At 36.9% G+C, this 19,582-nt stretch overlaps 1 protein-coding gene across 1 annotated transcript in view; it reads left to right on the top strand.

Moving 5' to 3' along the window:
- LOC113683254 (receptor-type tyrosine-protein phosphatase S-like) overlaps positions 1-19,582 on the top strand; it is a 41,546-nt gene continuing 21,964 nt past the window's right edge. Inside the window, exons 1-10 of the mRNA XM_089187360.1 lie at positions 1-198; positions 1,968-2,300; positions 2,869-3,150; positions 9,241-9,522; positions 9,904-10,212; positions 10,829-11,101; positions 11,560-11,868; positions 12,432-12,707; positions 14,571-14,846; positions 15,713-15,988. Coding sequence (XP_089043486.1) covers positions 141-198; positions 1,968-2,300; positions 2,869-3,150; positions 9,241-9,522; positions 9,904-10,212; positions 10,829-11,101; positions 11,560-11,868; positions 12,432-12,707; positions 14,571-14,846; positions 15,713-15,988 — 2,674 coding nt within the window. The 5' untranslated portion in view covers positions 1-140. The remainder of the gene's footprint in view (positions 199-1,967; positions 2,301-2,868; positions 3,151-9,240; positions 9,523-9,903; positions 10,213-10,828; positions 11,102-11,559; positions 11,869-12,431; positions 12,708-14,570; positions 14,847-15,712; positions 15,989-19,582) is intronic.

The following is a 19,582-nucleotide window of genomic DNA, read 5'->3' on the forward strand; positions in this document are numbered from 1 at the left end:
CATCTTGTTACAGAGCAGTGTCGGCATAGCGCGGAAGTTCGTTCTATCGACTAGTCGCTTCTTTATGTTGAACAAGGCGGCATATATTCGCTTTAAAGCAGCCTGATCGATGTGAAAGACAACAAAAGACATCCTGTGTAATGGAGGCAGGTTCACTTACAATCTTTCTGAGTGCTCTTTTCATATTTTCTGTCGAAGGTAAGGTTTACAAGCATCTCATTGTTAGAAGCCATTTTATGCTTGTATTTATTAACAAAAGCGGAATCATGACCTGACGAAGTAGAAACTGCCGAGAAGAAGCTTAAAATTTGCGCTGTTTGGATAAAATGTATTGTTTATTTTTGATCATGAGAGTTTGATTCAGCTCGGATACGTATCTGAAAATCTGAAAGTTTATTATGGTCGTCAACGAACGTGTCGGAATTGAAGTGAACATGTCAACAACGACTGTAAGGAACCCTGCCGTTTCAAACCGTCTTTCGTGCTTTCGTGATGCGAGGCTCGACTGAGAAAGCGGAGGCTATTGACTATCACGAGAACCGTATGAACTGTGGAACAGATATAAACAAAGCAACGAGAAATGCATTTACGTGCCTTATGTGGTACATAGAAAACATGGAAAACCAGCGCAAAGGTGAAAGTGGTTTCCACGGAATAAAACATTGCTAGTGTAAGTCCAGGCTTCATAAGATGTATCAAAACCAGAAAGAGGCCATTTTTTCCAGTTCGTCGCGTACTGTTACGAATCTGAGATGTTGTGCTACAAAAGCGTCATTCGAGACCTCCGTGTTTGCTCGTGATAGTCACGTGGATTAAATCAGTCGCTTCCTGTCTGCTACAAATTATAATGGCGTTTTTGGTGACAAACAGCTCTTTAAATCCGTTCAATTTTCCTTCATAAAAATAAATTTATTGTATACAAAAGCGATTCATTTTTGCCTATCGTGACTGAGACTGCGGGACGAGGAAAGAAGATGAAACGTCAAGTACAAAACATATTCTGAAAATAGTTGAGTTTCTTGTCCTAAGGCTGCACTGTATTTTCACACAGTGACCTAAAACGCTCCCATAATGAAGGGAAATAAGTGTGAGAGAAGGAAACCCATTCTTCTCTAAGGTATGATGCCAGAATAGCACTTGCTAACACGTCCTGACGGAAACTCGACGATATACTTAAATCACATTAGTGGTATTTTTCTTACCGCAAATTCTATAAACTGCTAAGCATGCTGAATGATCTTTTTAAAGGTGACATTATCTCTGCGTCTGTCTTCCGGTAGACTACTAGTAGGAGCCAATCAAAACGCGTGCGTGACTCAGTTTATCGTGTTATCGACAAATAAATTCCATGTTCACTTGCGTCTGTTCCGTGTTTGATTACAGGTGACGTCAAAATGAGGTAATAGGTCGAAATATTCCCATGAAATGAAACACTGTTTTAAGATTTTCACAGTATTTAAGCAACTTTATTCTGATGTTACTTTTCCTTTAGTCCTAAGAATTAACAATTGGTTCCTTTCTCAGCGTGCGTTCATTGACATATGGAACGCGGAAAGTTTGGAGAGCACATGAGAAACTTCTCAAGTGCTTCATATCCCATAAACGCACAACTGATGTATGAACCAATTGTTTTATAACATAACGCAGTACTTTGGAAGTTGTCTTCTCACAATCCGGAAAACTTTTGAGAAAGACAGCGTGCAATAAATCGAAACTAAATTGTATTTCAACAAACACAAGCGTTATTGAAAGTAAATCAGTTCAAAAACTGATTCTCACACTAAAAACAACAATTGTACGTCAATAGCGTGCACAGCAAGACTATGAAGAACGCTCGCGCTTTTGAATATGGGTTCCTAAATTTGCTAGCTATGTCATAACGTGAAGTTGTACAGTGAGGTGTGTGTATTAGTTCAACGTTAAGTTATATTTATAATAAGGTAAATTTTCATTGTTTGTATCATCAGGTGCAACGAACTTCACTAAAAAACCTGAAAACCCATTTGTTGTTGTGGAAGGTGACAACATTACCCTTGAATGGGGCTATACATTTGGCGAAAGTGAATCATATCTTTCAACGAACTTTCAAATAGGTGGTAATGTAGTGGTGAACAAATTTCTCGGCGCATTCTTTATGGCAAACTCGTACCGAGGTCGCTTACACGCGACCATTACCAATAGTTACACATCAATCACTCTCCTCGGAGTGAAAAGATCGGAGATGGGAAGCTTCACGTTAAAAGTATCATCTCAACCAAATATGGTTTCAACTTCAACTACGGTGGAGATTTCAGTACTGTGTAAGTACAAAGTACCTATGAAAACAAGATTACAACAGCACACTAAGAAAATCATATCAGGAGCCATAAACTTTGTCACTTAGACAATTAAATAATAAATGATAGTTCTAACTTTTAAGTTGAACATTGAGCCATACCTGGACTGGCGGCTCTAGGTTACCGTGTGGTGTTTGTAAGAGTAATAATGTCGCATTTAAATAATTGGGTAAATTATTTGCTCGATTTTGATATGTGTGATTTACGACCCTAGTTTACCATTTTTTCTTTATTTTTTAGGTATCGTCAAATTATAAATTTACGAAGCATTGATGGGGTAGTTACATAGCGAGTCTTTTTTAAATGCTTCCAAGTAACTAGGAAACGGCATAGTTTGGTTATGTTTTAACAAACAACAATTAATGAAATTTCGGTAAACAAGCATAGTAAACAACTAAAAGTGGTGTTAGGGTAAAAAGAGGCTCCAGGAGAACTCTAGATAAAGAAGCACACACACAGATCATTGTACTTCATAGATGATGTCCTTTTCTGCACCAAAAAAATCAGTCGAGATATTGTTGGTTATTTGCAGATCAACCGGAGATCGTCCTTCATCCCTTGAATGCCACAAAAGTGGAGGGAGAAAATATCACTTGGTCTTGTAACGCTACAGGAAATCCAGAACCGAATATATCATGGATCTTTTACGGTTCTCACATAAATACAACTTACAATCCTAGGATTGCTTTTTCAAAAGGCAGACAGAAAATGACGATAACAAGTATTATCAGAATGGATAGCGGGGAGTACCAATGTATGGCGACCAATATGCTCGGAAATGTTTCTTCCCGAGTGGCTACACTTGATGTATTATGTAAGTACAATTTGTCATAAGGGAGACAATTATTTTATCACTTTGCATGGATGAGAAATTTCTTTCAGATTTTAAGAATGCATGGAAATTTTTGAAGATAAAGTGGTAAATGCCTTGTAAGTAACATTTACTAATTAAATCACGGGGAGACTGTAAACCATTTATGGCCAAAAACAATTATTTGGACTAATGAGTTTCCAAAGTCATGAAGTCCAACGTACTAACCAAAGCTCAAGTCTCTCATTCCATTTTATATTCACGTGCACTTCTTAAACCAACAGATTCCTCATCATTTATTTCGGTACGACTTTCAATTTTATTGCTTGAAAATTGGAAAAAAGGAATTTGTTTCAAAATTGTTCGCTCATTCCATTGCCTGTGACAGATGACTATGTAGAATTCCTTGAGGAACTAGGACTCACGTTGATTGAACATCTCACACTAGCATGAGAACCTCTTAAGAGCGTGTCCACGAGAGCACCGGGCAGTTGTGTTACATGCATCTCACCGATTTCAGTGAAACTTTTCCAGTTTAAAGGGTCTACCCCGAAACTAAAAAAGACAAACTGTTTTGGTTTTTTCCAAGGGGAGATAGACCATCCCCCCGTTTTTCTTGGTTTTCACCGAGGAAATCGCTTCAAAATAGGTAAAATGTTTGAAGCTCTCACTGTGATGGTATTTAACCAATTACTCTGAGACTTTGCACATATATTATTACATCCTTAGTTAATGACGGCTTGTCAATCAACAGAGGCAAATACACGACTGCGTTTTTAGACTTTTTGATTCAATCCAAATATTTGACAACTTTGAGGTCAAATATCTCCCGTTGACAGAAAGCTACAAGACTAATCTTAATTACCCTTTATAACCCATTATTTCATCTATGAAAATCATCACAAATATCTTTGGGCACTACCGTATTTTTGTCTTAGATGCCTTTTAAATTCTGCGACTGTGACAAGTTTCTCTCAACTACAGCTGTCACGCAATTCTTGCTCTTGGCGGTCACTTGACTAAATAAACCTACATTTTTTAGCTCTTTATACAAGAAGATTGATCAAGAAAGGTGAAAAATGTGAAAAACTTTCGAGATTTTTTGTAGGAATGAAAAATTTCACGTTTAGAGAGATGCATGTAGGCAAAAAATCGAAGAGAAAATCATAGCGTTTCTTTCTTCAGTTGTTCATTACTTTGGAGATTTGCTAAAATCAGCAGATATGGCTTTCGTACGGCACATTAGTCTATAATTTGATCGTTTATCATCATTAATTCATCATTTTAGGAGATTTTAAAGTCACATGCTGCGTGTTGGTTGATATTACTTACAAGTTCCAGTGAGCTACATCTTCCGCTTTTACAGAGGAGAAATTCTGCGCTCTCGCTTGAGGGCAAATATCGATAGTTCTATCCGACTAAAAACTGTGCTTCTATCCTGAAAATAAAATTAAAATAGGTTTGTCGTCGTCGCTTACCGCCATCGAACATTTCCAAGCAGAACTCTGCTAAGCTAACATCTGTTGCGTGACCTGAAGACTCTATAGCAATTATTCAAGCCCGTTGTTCATGCTGTCTGCTAGATAACAATTTCAGAATAATCTGCAGATGTCTATGATTATTTGCCTACTTCGATCGTAAAATATCTGCATATTTTTTTCAAGCATTCTATTACTAAACAGAAATCTACATCTTTCTAGATCGAGTGTAGCCGGCGTTTAACCGTGTGACTTGTAAAATTTATTAAGAATGAGCCAGCAGTAATTTGACCAGTAGGCTTCCTGCAAATTTCCCTTAACGAAATTCCGTTGCCAGAAAGCTACAACACTAATCTGAACTACCCTTTATAACCCATTATTTCATCTCTAAAAATCACCAAAAAAATCTTCGGGCACTACCGTATTTTTGTCTTGGATGCCTTTTAAAATCTGTGACTGTGACAAGTTTCTGTCCACTACACTTGTCACGCAATTCTTGCTCTAGGCGGTTACTTGACTAAATAAACCTACATTTTTTAGCTCTTTATACAAGATGATTGATCAAGAAAGGTGAAAAATGTGAAAAACTTTCGAGATTTTTTGTAGGAATGAAAAATTTCACGTTTAGAGAGATGCATGTAGGCGAAAAATCGAAGAGAAAATCGTAGCGTTTCTTTCTTCAGTCGTTTATTACTTTGGAGATTTGCTAAAATCAGGAAATAGGGCTTTTGTACAGAACAAAATATTAATTAGCTTGTAATTTGATTGTCTATCATCATCATCGTAAGTTTACAATAAGGAAACTGAAACAGGAGATATATAGCACTCTTTCGAGTTTCTCTGGGTGGTGTCGGGCTTAGGTGTGTAGATCTGGCTCAAAAGATATCTGCACGCTGCAACACAGGTTCCTATGTTTTCTCCTTTTTCTTTATTTGTATTTTTATTCTCTTCCTTTCATTATCACACATTTATGTTTTTTTATTCCCTCAACGCGTTCCCTCAGATTCGGAAGTAGGCTATGAAAAGTCAATATTGATCAGAACTGAAATCCTTTTCTATCACTATTTGTTTCCGAGAACCCCCGTTATTTATAACTTTATTTTTCAAGAGAATGTATTTTTATTTGCTATTTATTTCCATTAGAACATGAAACTAGGTCCTCGTGACTCACAAAAACTGTGTTTGCGACAACATCAATTGAGAAATCAAAGGCAATTACGCCTGAGAAATTCGCTTTTAGCCTTCTAGCCGCAGATGGAAAATCCATGTGATGAAACGTGCTAAGACCTCTGTAAAGTAGAGACATTGCGTGATGTCGAGGGGTCAAATATTTACACTGAATCTGTGACCCTCAAACGGATCACGTACTCGAGCGTGTAACGTCCGGAAAATGTCACGCATGTATAACACCGAAGGCACACCTGGCGAATTCTATCAACTGGCTTCGATAGTAAAGAGACAAATTATTTACTATTTTTATATGAGCAAGCTTATTTACCCTACTTGAAAAATCCTTGATAAAGTCTACTATTGTCAGACGAAACGCGTGGAAGATAAATACAAGTTTTTACTTTCTCAGTTCGTGCAGTGATGCTCAATAGTTTGTTCCGTCAAAAACCCTTTTAATGAAGTAACGTCGACCTCGGAAGAAAAATTAAGCTCACCCTGTCATAATCAACGGTTTGATACCTTAAGTACCAATTTAGGTACATCATTGGGCTTTGATCACAATAATGAAAAAAATGTGCGTTTCCTCACGCTCTCCACATTTATTCTTTGGAAAATTATTTTACTGGAGGGCGAATGTCGCTTAGCTTGGCGCGTCTTTGACACCCCCTGATATTTGTTAATTCACGCAGCGCTGGCCGACGAAAATAATCGAGTTAGACCCCATGAAATTCTTGTCAAATGTTTTAAAAACTTTGTTCACCCTTGATTTGCATGCAGGAAAAAAAAGGCAAATTCCGAACGGTATTTCAAAACATTCTATTCATTGCTCAATTAATGAACTGCTTTATAGCAGCCCGAGGAAAAAGCAAAATTGAAACCACCGGCGTATCGGTCAAATGAATTCCAATTTTTTTCACCAAGGAGTTGGTAAGTTCGTTTTCCCCAGTAAATTTAAGTGGGGGTCAATTTTCTGTGACAGCCGAAGATAGACACCTCTGAAACGTCTCTGAAACTCTTAAAGAGTTTACACTTACATTGTTAATCCTATGTAGTGTAGGTGTATCAGTTGTATTACGTCTTCATAGTGATGCATATAAGAAATCGAGTGTCTAAAAAGCCCTCCATTCAACCTAACACTCGAATTTATAGAGTCAAGATGGTGCAGTTGTCTTGTTAATTTGCAACTAACTGTAGAATCAAATTTTTCTCGCGCTGGCCAGGGACGGCAAGAGCTCATAGCTCAAAATTCGTGGGTATACAGCTTAAAAAAAAAACATTTTAGAGAGTTCGATGTATCCCAAACATGCGTTTTGTCCGAGAGGAAGCTTATTCTAACGCGTATTGGCCTATTTGGAGATTACGAAGGCCACGATTTCATTCCTTTTCTTTCATATTTATTGTCTTTACTCTCGAAAAAATGATTATGTCTTGGGATTTCATCAAGGGAGATTTGCAGGAAGCCTACTGGTCAAATTACTGCTGGCTCATTCTTAATAAATTTTACAAGTCACACAATTAAACGCCGGCAACACTCGATCTAGAAAGATGTAGATTTCTGTGTAGTTATAGAATGCTTGAAAAAAATATGCAGATATTTTACGATCGATGTAGGCAAATAATCATAGAAATCTGCAGATTATTCTGAAATTGTTATCTAGCAGACAGCATGAACAACGCGCTTGAATAATTCCTACGGAGAGTCTTCGGGTCACGCAACAGATGTTAGCTTAGCAGAGGTCTGCATGGAAATGTTCGATGGCGGTAAGTGACAACGACAACCCTATTTTAATTTTATTTTCGGGATAGAAGCACAGGTTTTAGTCTGATAGAACTATTGATATTTGCCCTCAAGCGAGAGCGCAGAATTTCTCGTCTGTAAAGCCGAAGATGTAGCACACTGGAACTTGTAGTAATATCAACCAACACGCAGCATGTGACTTTAAAATCTCCTAAGATGAGCGATGATGATGATAAACGGTCAAATTATAGACTAATGAATGTTTAGTGCCGTACAAAAGCCATATCTGCCGATTTTAGCAAATCTCCAAAGTAATAAACAACTGAAGAAAGAAACGCTACGATTTTCTCTTCGATTTGTCGCCTACATGCATCTCTCTAAACGTAAAATTTCCCATTCCTACAAAAAATCTCGAAAGTTTTCACATTTTTCACCTTTCTTGATCAATCATCTTATATAAAAAAATGTAGGTTTATTCGGTCAAGTAACCGCCTAGAGCAAGAATTGCGTGACAGGTGTAGTTGAGAGAAACTTGTCACAGTCGCAGATTTTAAAAGGCATCCAAGACAAAAATACGATAGTGCCCAAATATTTTTTCGATGATTTTCAGAGATGAAATAATGGGTTATAAAGGGTAATTAAGATTAGCTTTGTAGCTTTCAGTCAACGGGAGATGACCTCAAAGTTGTTAAATATTTGGGTGAATCGAAAAGTCTAAAACCACAGTCGTATATTTGCCTCTGTTGATTGAAAAGCCGGCAATCAAATTGACTGATACTTGCGGCGGACATCAACTAAGGATGTAATAATATGTGTGCAAACTCTCAGAGTAATTGGTTAAATAGTATCGCAGTGAGAGCTTCATACATTTTACTTATTTTGAAGCGATTTCCTTGGTGAAAACTAAGAAAAACGGGGGGGGGGGGGGGAGGGGGGGTGGTCTATCTTCCCCTGGAAAAAACCAGAACAGAAACCAGTTTGTCTTTTTGATTTTTGGGGTAGACCCTTTAAACTGGCAAAGTTTCACTGAAACCGGTGAGATGGCATGTAGTACGACTGCACGGTGCTCTCGTAGACACGCTCTTAAACATTATCACATTTGAGAGCCTTAGGGAAACCTTCAGTCTTTGGCGCATTTTACATTTTATCCACTCAATTAACCCTCTACACCCTTGTATCAGTATTCATATTTTCCATACTGTTCTTTATACATTTCCTAAACTGCTTACAAGGAGAATCTGTATAACAATCAAAAGCTTCGTTAGTTGGTGCTTATTTCTTTTCATATCATGACCTTAATGTTCGATTCAGGGGTGCTATTTAAAGGATAAATTAGATGCTAGTGTCTCTTAGGAGTATAAGGGTTAGAATCCCAATCAAAATGTGATTGATTGGCACTGCAATATGTTTAATCAATGAACAACTTGTTCATTTGATAGGTGCGTTATGTCCATGTACTAGTTACAATCTTTATTTTATTACTTAAGCTTAAGGTATCATAACGTCATCTGCTCGTGCTTTGAACTGAACATATTTTAGATCAATCTATGACTCGCAGTCTCCACCGTTTCAATTTTGTTCCCCAATTGGGCTGCTTCGACTTCTAAGGGACAGATCTACCTCTTTTCGAGGCAACTGAAAATGGTACTTTCTTTTCTATAATATGATCTGTTGATGATTTTCCTTGTCTTATTTTAACGACTGTAGATAAACCCGAGATCAGCCCTCTTCCACGAATGATTCAGAGAACCGAAGGAGACAAAATGATTTTATTTTGCAACGCCACTGGAAATCCAATACCGACAATATCATGGACCACAAATGGATTTTCCTTGGACACTAATAACAGTTCCAGAATTAAGTTGTCTTACGAAGGAAAGCAACTCACTATCAAGAATGTGAGCAGAACAGACAGTGCAGTGTACCGATGTGTCGCGGAAAATAGTCCTGGAAATGTTACGTCCAGTGACACTACCTTGGAAGTGCATTGTAAGTAATGAGCATTTTTAATAAATAAAACCTGAAGTTTTTTTTGTGAAACTGAGATGGTTCATCTTGCTTTCCAAGCAAAAGTCTCATTTGGCCTTAAAAGTTTACAAGTTTACCTTTAAAAGTTTACCTTAAAAAGCTTACCTTTAAAAGTTTACAACCAACTATAGGGTCGAGATGACTAAGCTATAGATAATTATGCTCCTTAATTGACACTGGTTTGAAAGACGTAGGGAAAGTTGCCTAATGGGCCTTAATAGGCGGAAAGATTCTTATTTCATTATCAGTGCCAAAACGGTGCGGAACTGAATTAATGATTCTTAAAAATATAAGATATTTATTAGTTATATATGAAATTTATGCTTCGTTTTGCAAATGTAGATATACCTGGAGTCACAGTGATTGGTGGTCCACAACAGTTTTCAATTGTTGGTAAAGTGAAGAAACTCCTATGCAAGTACGATGCTGTGCCATCCGTGTCTGAAGTGCAGTGGATAAAAGATGGAGATGTGATTGCTAGAAATTCTACTCTGCTGGTCAACGAGTCCCGCCTTACTGTTTCTTATTACAATGAAAGTCAAATACAGTTGCTTACAAATCAAAGTACCTCTCACGATGCTGGAAACTACACCTGCCTTGCTATTAATGCTGTGGGTAACTCATCTCAGATGACGTCAATCATAAGCCAAGGTACTGAATGCTACTAAGCACTTAACAACTGCGTTTGTCTCTTTCTAAGCGCTCCAACGAGGCATAGAAGGGCTACTTAGCTCCCTCACCATTTGCATGAGTTGCTTATTGGAGAAGCGGGCTTTTGTTTCATTATGGAGAAGAGAGGGGGAATGAGGACCAGTTCGAGAGGGGAGCCCTGTAAGTGCGTGAACTGTAGCCCATGTGACGTTACAACAGAATCAATGCAATCAGGAAAAATTCATGCAAAATCTTTAGCTGATCATAGATCTTCGGGATGGAACTACTCCGTCTAATTACAAAAATACTCAATTGCAGGCGAAGACCTTATCGTTCACGTGGAGCACCAAAATCACTTTTTTAAGAAAGGCTTATCAAACTCAACCTGCTTCATTTTTGTCTTAGAAAACCAGGAGCTCTCTTATGCGGGATAAAGTGTTTGTTCTAAAACTTTTACAAGTTAAAACTACTAACGTACTCTGTTTTAAGAAAAGGACATTTAGCCTCTGTTGAAAATACAAACGTCGCAAAATGTAGCACCAGTTCACTCTGTCACTTATGTTAAGAGGGGAAGTTGAATATCAAATTTAACAACTCTTGCTGCTTTTTCACGCAGAGCTGCCCTTAATCACCATCCGTCCAGAAGGGAAAAGTCTAATCGAAGGAGAAAATATAACCCTGTCTTGTAACGCCACCGGAAATCCAGAACCATCAATATCCTGGGTCAAAGATGGATTTCCCATAAACAGCAATTCTAGGATCAACTTTTCACAAGACAATAGGTTATTGACAATAACGAATACAAGCAGAACGGACAGCGGTGAATACCGATGTGTGGCAAGAAATAGAGTTGGAAATGATACCTCAAATTCGAAAGTGAATGTTCTTTGTAAGTGTCGTACACTCTTTTATTTTCAGGTCTCACTTGTTATAACTGTATTTATAATCTTTATCGGTTACATTGACATCCTGGAACCTTAATTATTAAGTGGTCATTTCACTGCTCTTCCGTTGACGAAAATTGGATGAAATGGTCGTCTATTTTAACCAGAAGCACAATTTACCTTTGGATGCACGTTCTTGATGCCGAAATGGGTATTGCTGTAGCCTTTTCTCAAATATTCTTCTCTTACTTATTTCATTTAAAATTTTATCTGATCTATTTCATTTTGTTCGTTATCTTGTCCAGTACTTGCCTGTTGTGAAATTCATGGGGCGTCGACTGGTGATCGTCTGTTTGTTAAAAGTTAAATGTAGGTCGACATCAAGAAAGCTACAAAGTGATAATTGCATGCAACACGTTCGAATTATTTATTAGCTCTAACACCGACGCTATTTACTTTTCAGTTGAACCCGAGGTTACAATTGATGGCGATCAGGAGCAATATTTGGCCAAAGGCAGTAATATCTGGCTGATATGTCGGTATGAAGCGTCGCCACCAGTGTCTGAAGTGCAATGGATAAAAGAAGGAACTGTGATTGTTCGAAATACTTCAGTGCAGATTAATGATTCAAGAGTGACAATTCCATCTTTCAATGAGAGTCAAATACAGTTGTCAATCACTGCAGCTTCCCTAAAGGATGGGGGAAATTACACCTGTAAAGTCACGAATATTTTAGGCAGCATGCAGGATACGACAATGATCATAATCAAAGGTAAATGATAACCAGTTAAACTAGCCAATTGGTGGAGAATATTTCCTTCAGTAACGTTTATTAATCAGTCATTGGTTTGAGTCGCTATCAAATTTGAAACCATAAGGTAAGAATACAATTGTACCACTTTAACTGAAGAGAACGTTTTCTCCCGTACCACATTTACAACGAGATCGTCCTTGAAAACTGCTCATGAGTTACTGTCATCTTCCAAACCCTAAACGTAGTACACTGTATGTTATTTTTTGGTGCTGTGTATTGTGAGATTACCATACGAATTTATAGAAAATGTAATATAGGCATTATACAATTCCTGCACCAAAATGCAATATCTAACGAATTTATTAACTATTAGCCAGCCCTCCAAATTCGTTTTCTCTTGTTTTGGTCAGAATAACACGTATGTATATATATTTTAATTATCATGCTTAGTAAATGAAACAACGGACAAGGTGAGAACTGTTAAATACGTTTGGAAAGAGATTACTATTACATGAACATGAAAACTTGTATTATTTTTTTTAAATCATTTTTTTTAATGATAATACTGTATTTATCCACAGATAAACCTGAGATCGTGACGCATCCTCAAAATATCACAACGAGAGAAGGTCAAAACGTGACTTTATATTGTAACGCTACTGGAAGTCCAGTTCCAACAATATCATGGTACAAGAATGGATATCCTATAAATGACAGCTTCAGTACCATTTTGTCACCAAGCCATGAACAGTTGACAATAAGGAATGTGAACAGAATAGACAGTGGCGATTACACATGTCAAGCAAAAAACAGAGTTGGAACGGATACTTCTAACGCTTCCACGATTAATGTTCAGTGTAAGTGACTTAAATTAGCCATTGTACATGAATAAGCACTAGCAGTCCTTTTGATGTACCATAAATCCATCATGAAATGTCAATAATTTACTTGGCTCCCTCAAGCCCGGCCGAACAATTTATTTTAGCACGCTGTTTCAGCCAATCAGAATGCGCGTCATATAGATAACTCATTATAATTGCTTTTGCAGCTCTAGCAATAGTTATTTTTTTATCGGCCGTTCTTTCATCTTCCTTTTGGATCAAACTATGCTTTCTTAGTATGGAGGATCTTCTCGCCGGAGTTTTTACCTTCAGAGGGCTTCTTTTTCACTGGTTCTTCGTCCTATCACTGTTAGTGTTTTATTCATCTACTCAAGAAGGTAAAAGACATTTTTCATTATTCGAAGACAGAATTTTAAAAGATTTGGAAGCGGAAATCAACCTCGTTGACTTCCATATACGAGGTATAGGCCCTGGCCGCGCAATGATTTCATCAGTTTAAATATCTGGATATTCACAATGCAAAAAGATTGAATTCTCTCGAGTGTGAGTTAAGGACCTTGTTAAGCTAAATTTGTTGAGATTCACTGTTTCAGTCCATTACCTTAAGCAAGATATTTCGATATTGTAATTTAATTCAAATGTTTAATTTTTCTTGTGTAATTGCCTCGATTAAATCTGCTAACCCGCTTAAATACGTAAAAGATGGATCGAATTCATTGCTTTTAATTTCTTACCAAGGTAAGCTTAGTTTATTTTCCCTAGATGTGCTTCGATAATTACAAATTTTACACTCGCTTTTCATTTAAAATACTCATTTTGACCCGAAAGAATTCCGATGGTTTTCTAACTAACTACTGATATACTTACTCTTAGTCTGTTTCATGTTTTACGAAGAGATTTTGTCTCAATGGGAAGTGATTGGTTACTGTACTTTGAAAATGTTAGTTGCCATCGGACGTAAATTTTTTTTAAAATTTGGCTTTTAGTGGCTGGGTTGTTTGTAAATGATATCACAACATACATTATAAATTGCAACCGTTTCTTGTACCCAGTACAACTTATGTTTAGTTGAGCATGTTACTATCTGACGTTATGCAGCCTTTCTCCATAAAGAGCTTCCTTTTCTAGCACCACTTTATTTCCTTGAAACGAAAGATTGAGCAATGATCAGTCAGTTGTCTGACTGTGAAGCAAAGTTACGCTGAAAAAGCAAACCGCGAGCCAATTGGTCACATAACGTAATTTGTTGACATGTCATTTTTATGCTTTCGTGATAGTCCTTTCAAAGTAAAATTTTATCCAAATTGCAGTTCGAGCTGAGATCGTCTCTCATCCTCATGTGAATGTCACAAAAGAAGAGGGAAGTAATTTGACTTTATTTTGTAATGCCACTGGAAACTCAGGACCGATAATATTATGGACCAAAGATGGATCTCCCACAAACAACAATTCCAGAATCAGGTTTTCAAAACATAACAGGCTGTTGAAGAAAAATAAAGAAAAATAGCGATCAGGGAATAACTATTTGATAAAATACTAAATTCTCTTAACTAACATTATAAGAATTTCACGGTTGGCATTGAGGGGAATTACAAATTTGATCTGGGAGTTAGAGGGTTAAAAAATTTGGAAGTGAGCACATCTTACATGACAGCTATTAGAAATATCTACCAAATAAAGAGATTTATCCATGTAAAACACGTTTGATAACTTCATTATACCTCGATCATCTTGCTAAAAACTGTTCTGAACACTTGTTCAAGATATACGCAAAAATTTTTGTTCAAGAATTTGACCACAACTTGTTGTATAGTAACATAATCGTGAAAACAATTTCTACGCATAGCCTTGCTAAGAGAGTTTCTTTGTGCATTTCAGATCGCCCTGAGATAACAAAACATCCGCAGAATGTTACGGTAACAGAAAGAAATAATGTGACCTTAACTTGTAATGCTACCGGAAATCCAGAGCCCCAGTTTTCATGGTATAAAGTTGAAAATACTGTGAAAAGAAACAACAGGATTAATGTGTCAGCAGAAAACTCGCACCTGACGATAACAGATGTGAACAGAGAAGACAGCGGAGGATACCTGTGTGTCGCCCATAATCAACTTGGAAACGATACCTCGATAATTGTCATATTAGATGTGCAATGTAAGTAAAACACTATTAATACAATTATGTACTGCTAACAGACGCGAGACAAGGCTTACAGCGAAGTGCGCTTTCAGGTTATTTCATAAGTTCGTGCCCTTTTTGAACTTTTCGAACTGTCTGTTTTATAAGCGTTGCAAGTCACGACCCATGTTTACATTTTTTCTATGGAGATTTTCAGTATCCTGCATGTCCTCCTTTGCTGCTGAAGCTACGTTTCAGCTTTGCCATTTTTTTGAAATATTATAAGCATATATACTGTTCGCTTCAAAACAAGTCAGAGATTACCAAAAGGGATTTTTCCTAAGTAATGATTTATTTGTATTCTTACGCTCGTTACACTTCAGTTTTCGCTATCTTAAATGGAGACCGAACGATAATCGAATTGTAAGCCCCGGATTACGCACGGAAACGTTTCTCTTTATTCAGATGAGTCATCTGTCTCGCTGAATTGTTTAATTCCACAGAGCATAGTCTAGTTAATATCCATTCACACCAGCAAAACATATTTAAGTAAACTGAGCTCAAGTAAATGAAAGTATGTCACAGAGGGCTAAAATAAAATCACTTTCCTATTATGCAAATTTGTAAAGTTTATAAACGATGGTACGAATATTCCTAACAATAAAATCCTCTGATGAGTGAGCAATCACGAAACAGGCTTGTAGGGATGAGAGTATAGTCTCTCTGTTCTTTCCCCTATCGCAACACTTATATATAAATTAATTATAAGCAATAAATTAAACAGCGAACAAGTTGTGTACTGTTTGATACATTTAGAAAAAAAATGGCTATAACTCGAAATTGATATTTATAATAATTTTTTTTTGTAATCAAGCTTTCACAAATACTGTATTTATTCACAGATAAACCTGAGATCGCGACGCATCCTCACAATATCAGAACAAGAGAAGGTCAAAACGTGACTTTATATTGTAACGCTACTGGAAATCCAGCTCTGACAATATCATGGTACAAGAATGAATATCCTATAAGTAACGACTCCAGGATCATTTTGTCTCCAGGCCACGAACAGTTGACTATAAGGAATGTGAAAAGAAAAGATAGTGGCAATTACACATGTCGAGCGAATAACTCAGTTGGAACGGATACTTCTAACGCTTCCACGATTAATGTTCAGTGTAAGTAATTTAAATTAGCCATTGTACATGAATAAGCACTAGTAAGCCTTTGGATGTGCCAGAAATCCATCATGAAATGTCGAATATTTACTTGGTTCCCTCAAGTTCGACAGAAAATCTACTCTGATTAAGCACGCTGTTTCAGCCAATCAGAATACGTGTCATATGGATACCTCATTGTAATTGCTTTTGCAGCTTAAGCAGTAATTATTTTTTCATTCGCAGTTCTTTCTTCTTTCTTTGGATCAACCTATGCTTTTTTAGTATGGACGATCTTCGTGCCTGAATTTTTACCTTCAGAGGGCGTCTTTTTCGCTGATTCTTCGTCCTGTTACTGTTAGCGTTTTATTCATCTACTCAAGGAGATAAAAGGCATTTTCCATTATTCGAAGACAGAATTTTAACAGATTTGGGAGTGGAAATCAACCTCGTTGACTTCCACATACGAGGTATAGGCCCTGGCTGCGCATCGATTGTATCAGTTTAAATCTCCGGATATTCACAATGTAAGCGGATTGAATTCTCTGTAGTGCGAGAAAAGGATCTTGTTAACCTGAATTTGTTGAGATTCACTGTTTCAGTCCATAAACTTAAGCAAAATGTTTTGATATTGTAATTCGAATGTTTCATTTTACTCGTGTGATTATCTCGATTAAATCTGCTAACCCGCTTAAATACAGTAAATTTGATCGAATTCATTGCTTTTAATTTCTTACCTAGGTAAGCTTAGTTTAGATTACCAACATATACTTCGAGAATTATACATTTTATCCTCGCATTTCATTCAAAATACTCATTTTGACCGAAAGAATTCCGATGATTTTCAAGCTAATTACTGACATGCTTACTCTTGGTCTAGTTTATGTTTTACGATGAGATAATTGCCTCGATGGGAAGTGACTAGTTTCTGTATTTTGAAAATGCTAGTTGCTATCGTACGTTAGTGTATATAGTTGTTTGTTAGTAAGCGATGTGGTAACATATATTCTAAATTGGAACCGTTTCTTGTACGCAGTACAACTATTGTAAGGTTAAGCATGTTATTATCTGACGTTATGCAGGCTTTCTTCATAAAGAGCTTCTTTTTGTAGCATCACGTTATGTCCTTTCACCGAAATATTGAGGAATGATCAGTCAGTTGTCTGACTGTGGAGCAAAGATACGCTGAAAAAGCAAACCGCGAGCCAAGCGGTCGCATAACGAAATTTGTTATTATGTTATATTTATGCTTTCGTGTTAGTCCTTTGCGAAGTAAATTTTTTCTGAAATTGCAGTTCGAGCTGAGATCGTCTCTCATCCTCAAGCGAATGTCACAAAAGAAGAGGGAAGTAATTTGACTTTATTTTGTAATGCCACTGGAAACCCAACACCGATAATATTGTGGACCAAAGATGGATCTTCTATAAGCAACAATTCCAGGATCAGTTTTTCAATACCTGGCAGGCTGTTGATCATATCAAATGTGAAGAGAACAGACAGCGGCCACTACCGATGTGTGGCGAACAACAGCCTTGGAAATGATACCTCAAACGTTACTACTCTTGACATCCAATGTAAGTTCTCATCTAACTTCTGTACTGGTAAGAATACTTTACCTTCTCTTACCAGGGTATGAGTAGCGTTTTGATACTCAGCGTCTACTGGCAGCAGCTTTCACGCTTTTTTTTCTCTAATTCGAATTTTTTGTTTCCGGTATAGTCAACTTTTGTCATAATTATCGTGTAATTAATATGGCCTTTTAATAGCATTCGCTCATAGGCTCTTCAAAACACCTTTCCTCATACGATTTTCTTATAACAGAACACGAATGTTCAGTCATGTATGCATTTTTTTTTAGACTTTTTGTCGATTATTCATTTACCCTTTGCTAACCAGATGGTTTAAAAAATTGCAGATAAACCTGGGATTACTACCCATCCTGAAAGTGTGGCTGTAAAGGAAGGAAAAAACGTGAACTTTTCTTGCAATGCTACTGCAAATCCATCACCGAGAACATCATGGTTTAAAGATGAATCTCCTATTACTAACAAGTCGAGGATCAGTTTGTCAGTTGACAATAAAGTTTTGACGATAACGAATGTCAGCAGAAAGGACAGTGGAAAATACAGATGTGTGGCGAGCAACAAACTTGGAAACGATACATCAAAAGCTGCTGAATTGAATGTGAAATGTGAGTTCATTGTGTTTTTTAAAGATATCGTTTACAAACAGAACAGAACATTATCACATGCGAAGCCTCACTTACAGAAAATAACTTTAGGTAACGTCTACAGAGAAATGGATATTTTAAAATCTTCTTTTTTCGAGTCCTCGAAAAAGAATTACAAAAAGGACGTAGGAAATAATTTAATCGGAGAACAAACTCTCCCTTGAATGGCCGTAACAAGGTGGTCGGGAATATACTTTAACCCTTTTAACTCCCATGAGTGACCAAGAGAGAATTTCTCCTTACAGTGTAAACGCAATATTAAGCAGACAAGTAATAAGGGTATAATTATTTGATCCAGTACTAAATTCTCTGAACTAACATTATAAGAATTTTTATGGTTGCCAGTATGGAGAATTACAAATTTGATCTGGGAGTTAAAGGGTTAAAAATGTAAATACTTCCGAAGTGAGCACATCTTAAATGACAGCTATTAGTAATAACCACTAGAGAAAGAAATTGCTCCATGTAAAACACGTTTGATAACTACATTATATCACCATCATTTTGTAAAAACTGTACTGAACACCTGTTCAAGATATACGCAAAAATGTTCAAGAATTTGAACATGTGCATAGCCTCGTTAAGATGGTTTGTTTGTACATTTCAGATCGCCCTGAGATAACAAAACATCCGCAGAATGTTACGGAAACAGAAAGAAATAATGTGACCTTAGCTTGTAATGCAACTGGAAATCCAGAGCCACAGTTTTCATGGTATAAAGCTAAAAATACTGTGAAAAGAAGCAACAGGATAAATTTTTCAGCAAACAACTCGCTTCTGACGATAACAGATGTGAACAGAAAAGACAGCGGAGGATACCTATGTGTCGCCCATAATCAACTTGGAAACGATACCTCGATAATTGTCATATTAGATGTACAATGTAAGTAAAGCACTATCCGTACAATTATGTACTGTTAACAGAAGTGAGACAAGGCTATTAATTGTGAAGTGCGCATACAGGTTGTTTCCTAAATTCCTGCCTTCTTTTAACCTTCCGAACTCCCTCTTTTATGAAGCTTTGCACAAGTCACAAGCCATGTTTACGATTTTTTCGATGGACGTTTTCAGTATCCTGTATGTCGCCCTTTACTGCTGAAGCTACTTTTCAGTTTTGCCTTTTTTTCAAATATTACAAGCATATAAACTGTTCGCTTCAAAACCAGTCAGAGATTACCAAAAGTGATTTTTTCTAAATAATGATTTATTTGTATTTTTACGTTAATTCGTTCGGAAAAGGTCGGTTAATTTCGATGCCTAGTTCAATTGTCACGCATGAACGCTTCGTTTATGTGGCGGCACGTGGACAAGAGTTCATTACGTTTGTTGAGTGATGATAATTCGGGTCGGCGGATGATGAGCAATTTTTCTTTGGGGCAGAGGTT

This window comes from Pocillopora damicornis, chromosome 11 (assembly GCF_964200805.1).
Source record: "Pocillopora damicornis chromosome 11, jaPocDami1.2, whole genome shotgun sequence".
NCBI lineage: Eukaryota > Metazoa > Cnidaria > Anthozoa > Scleractinia > Pocilloporidae > Pocillopora > Pocillopora damicornis.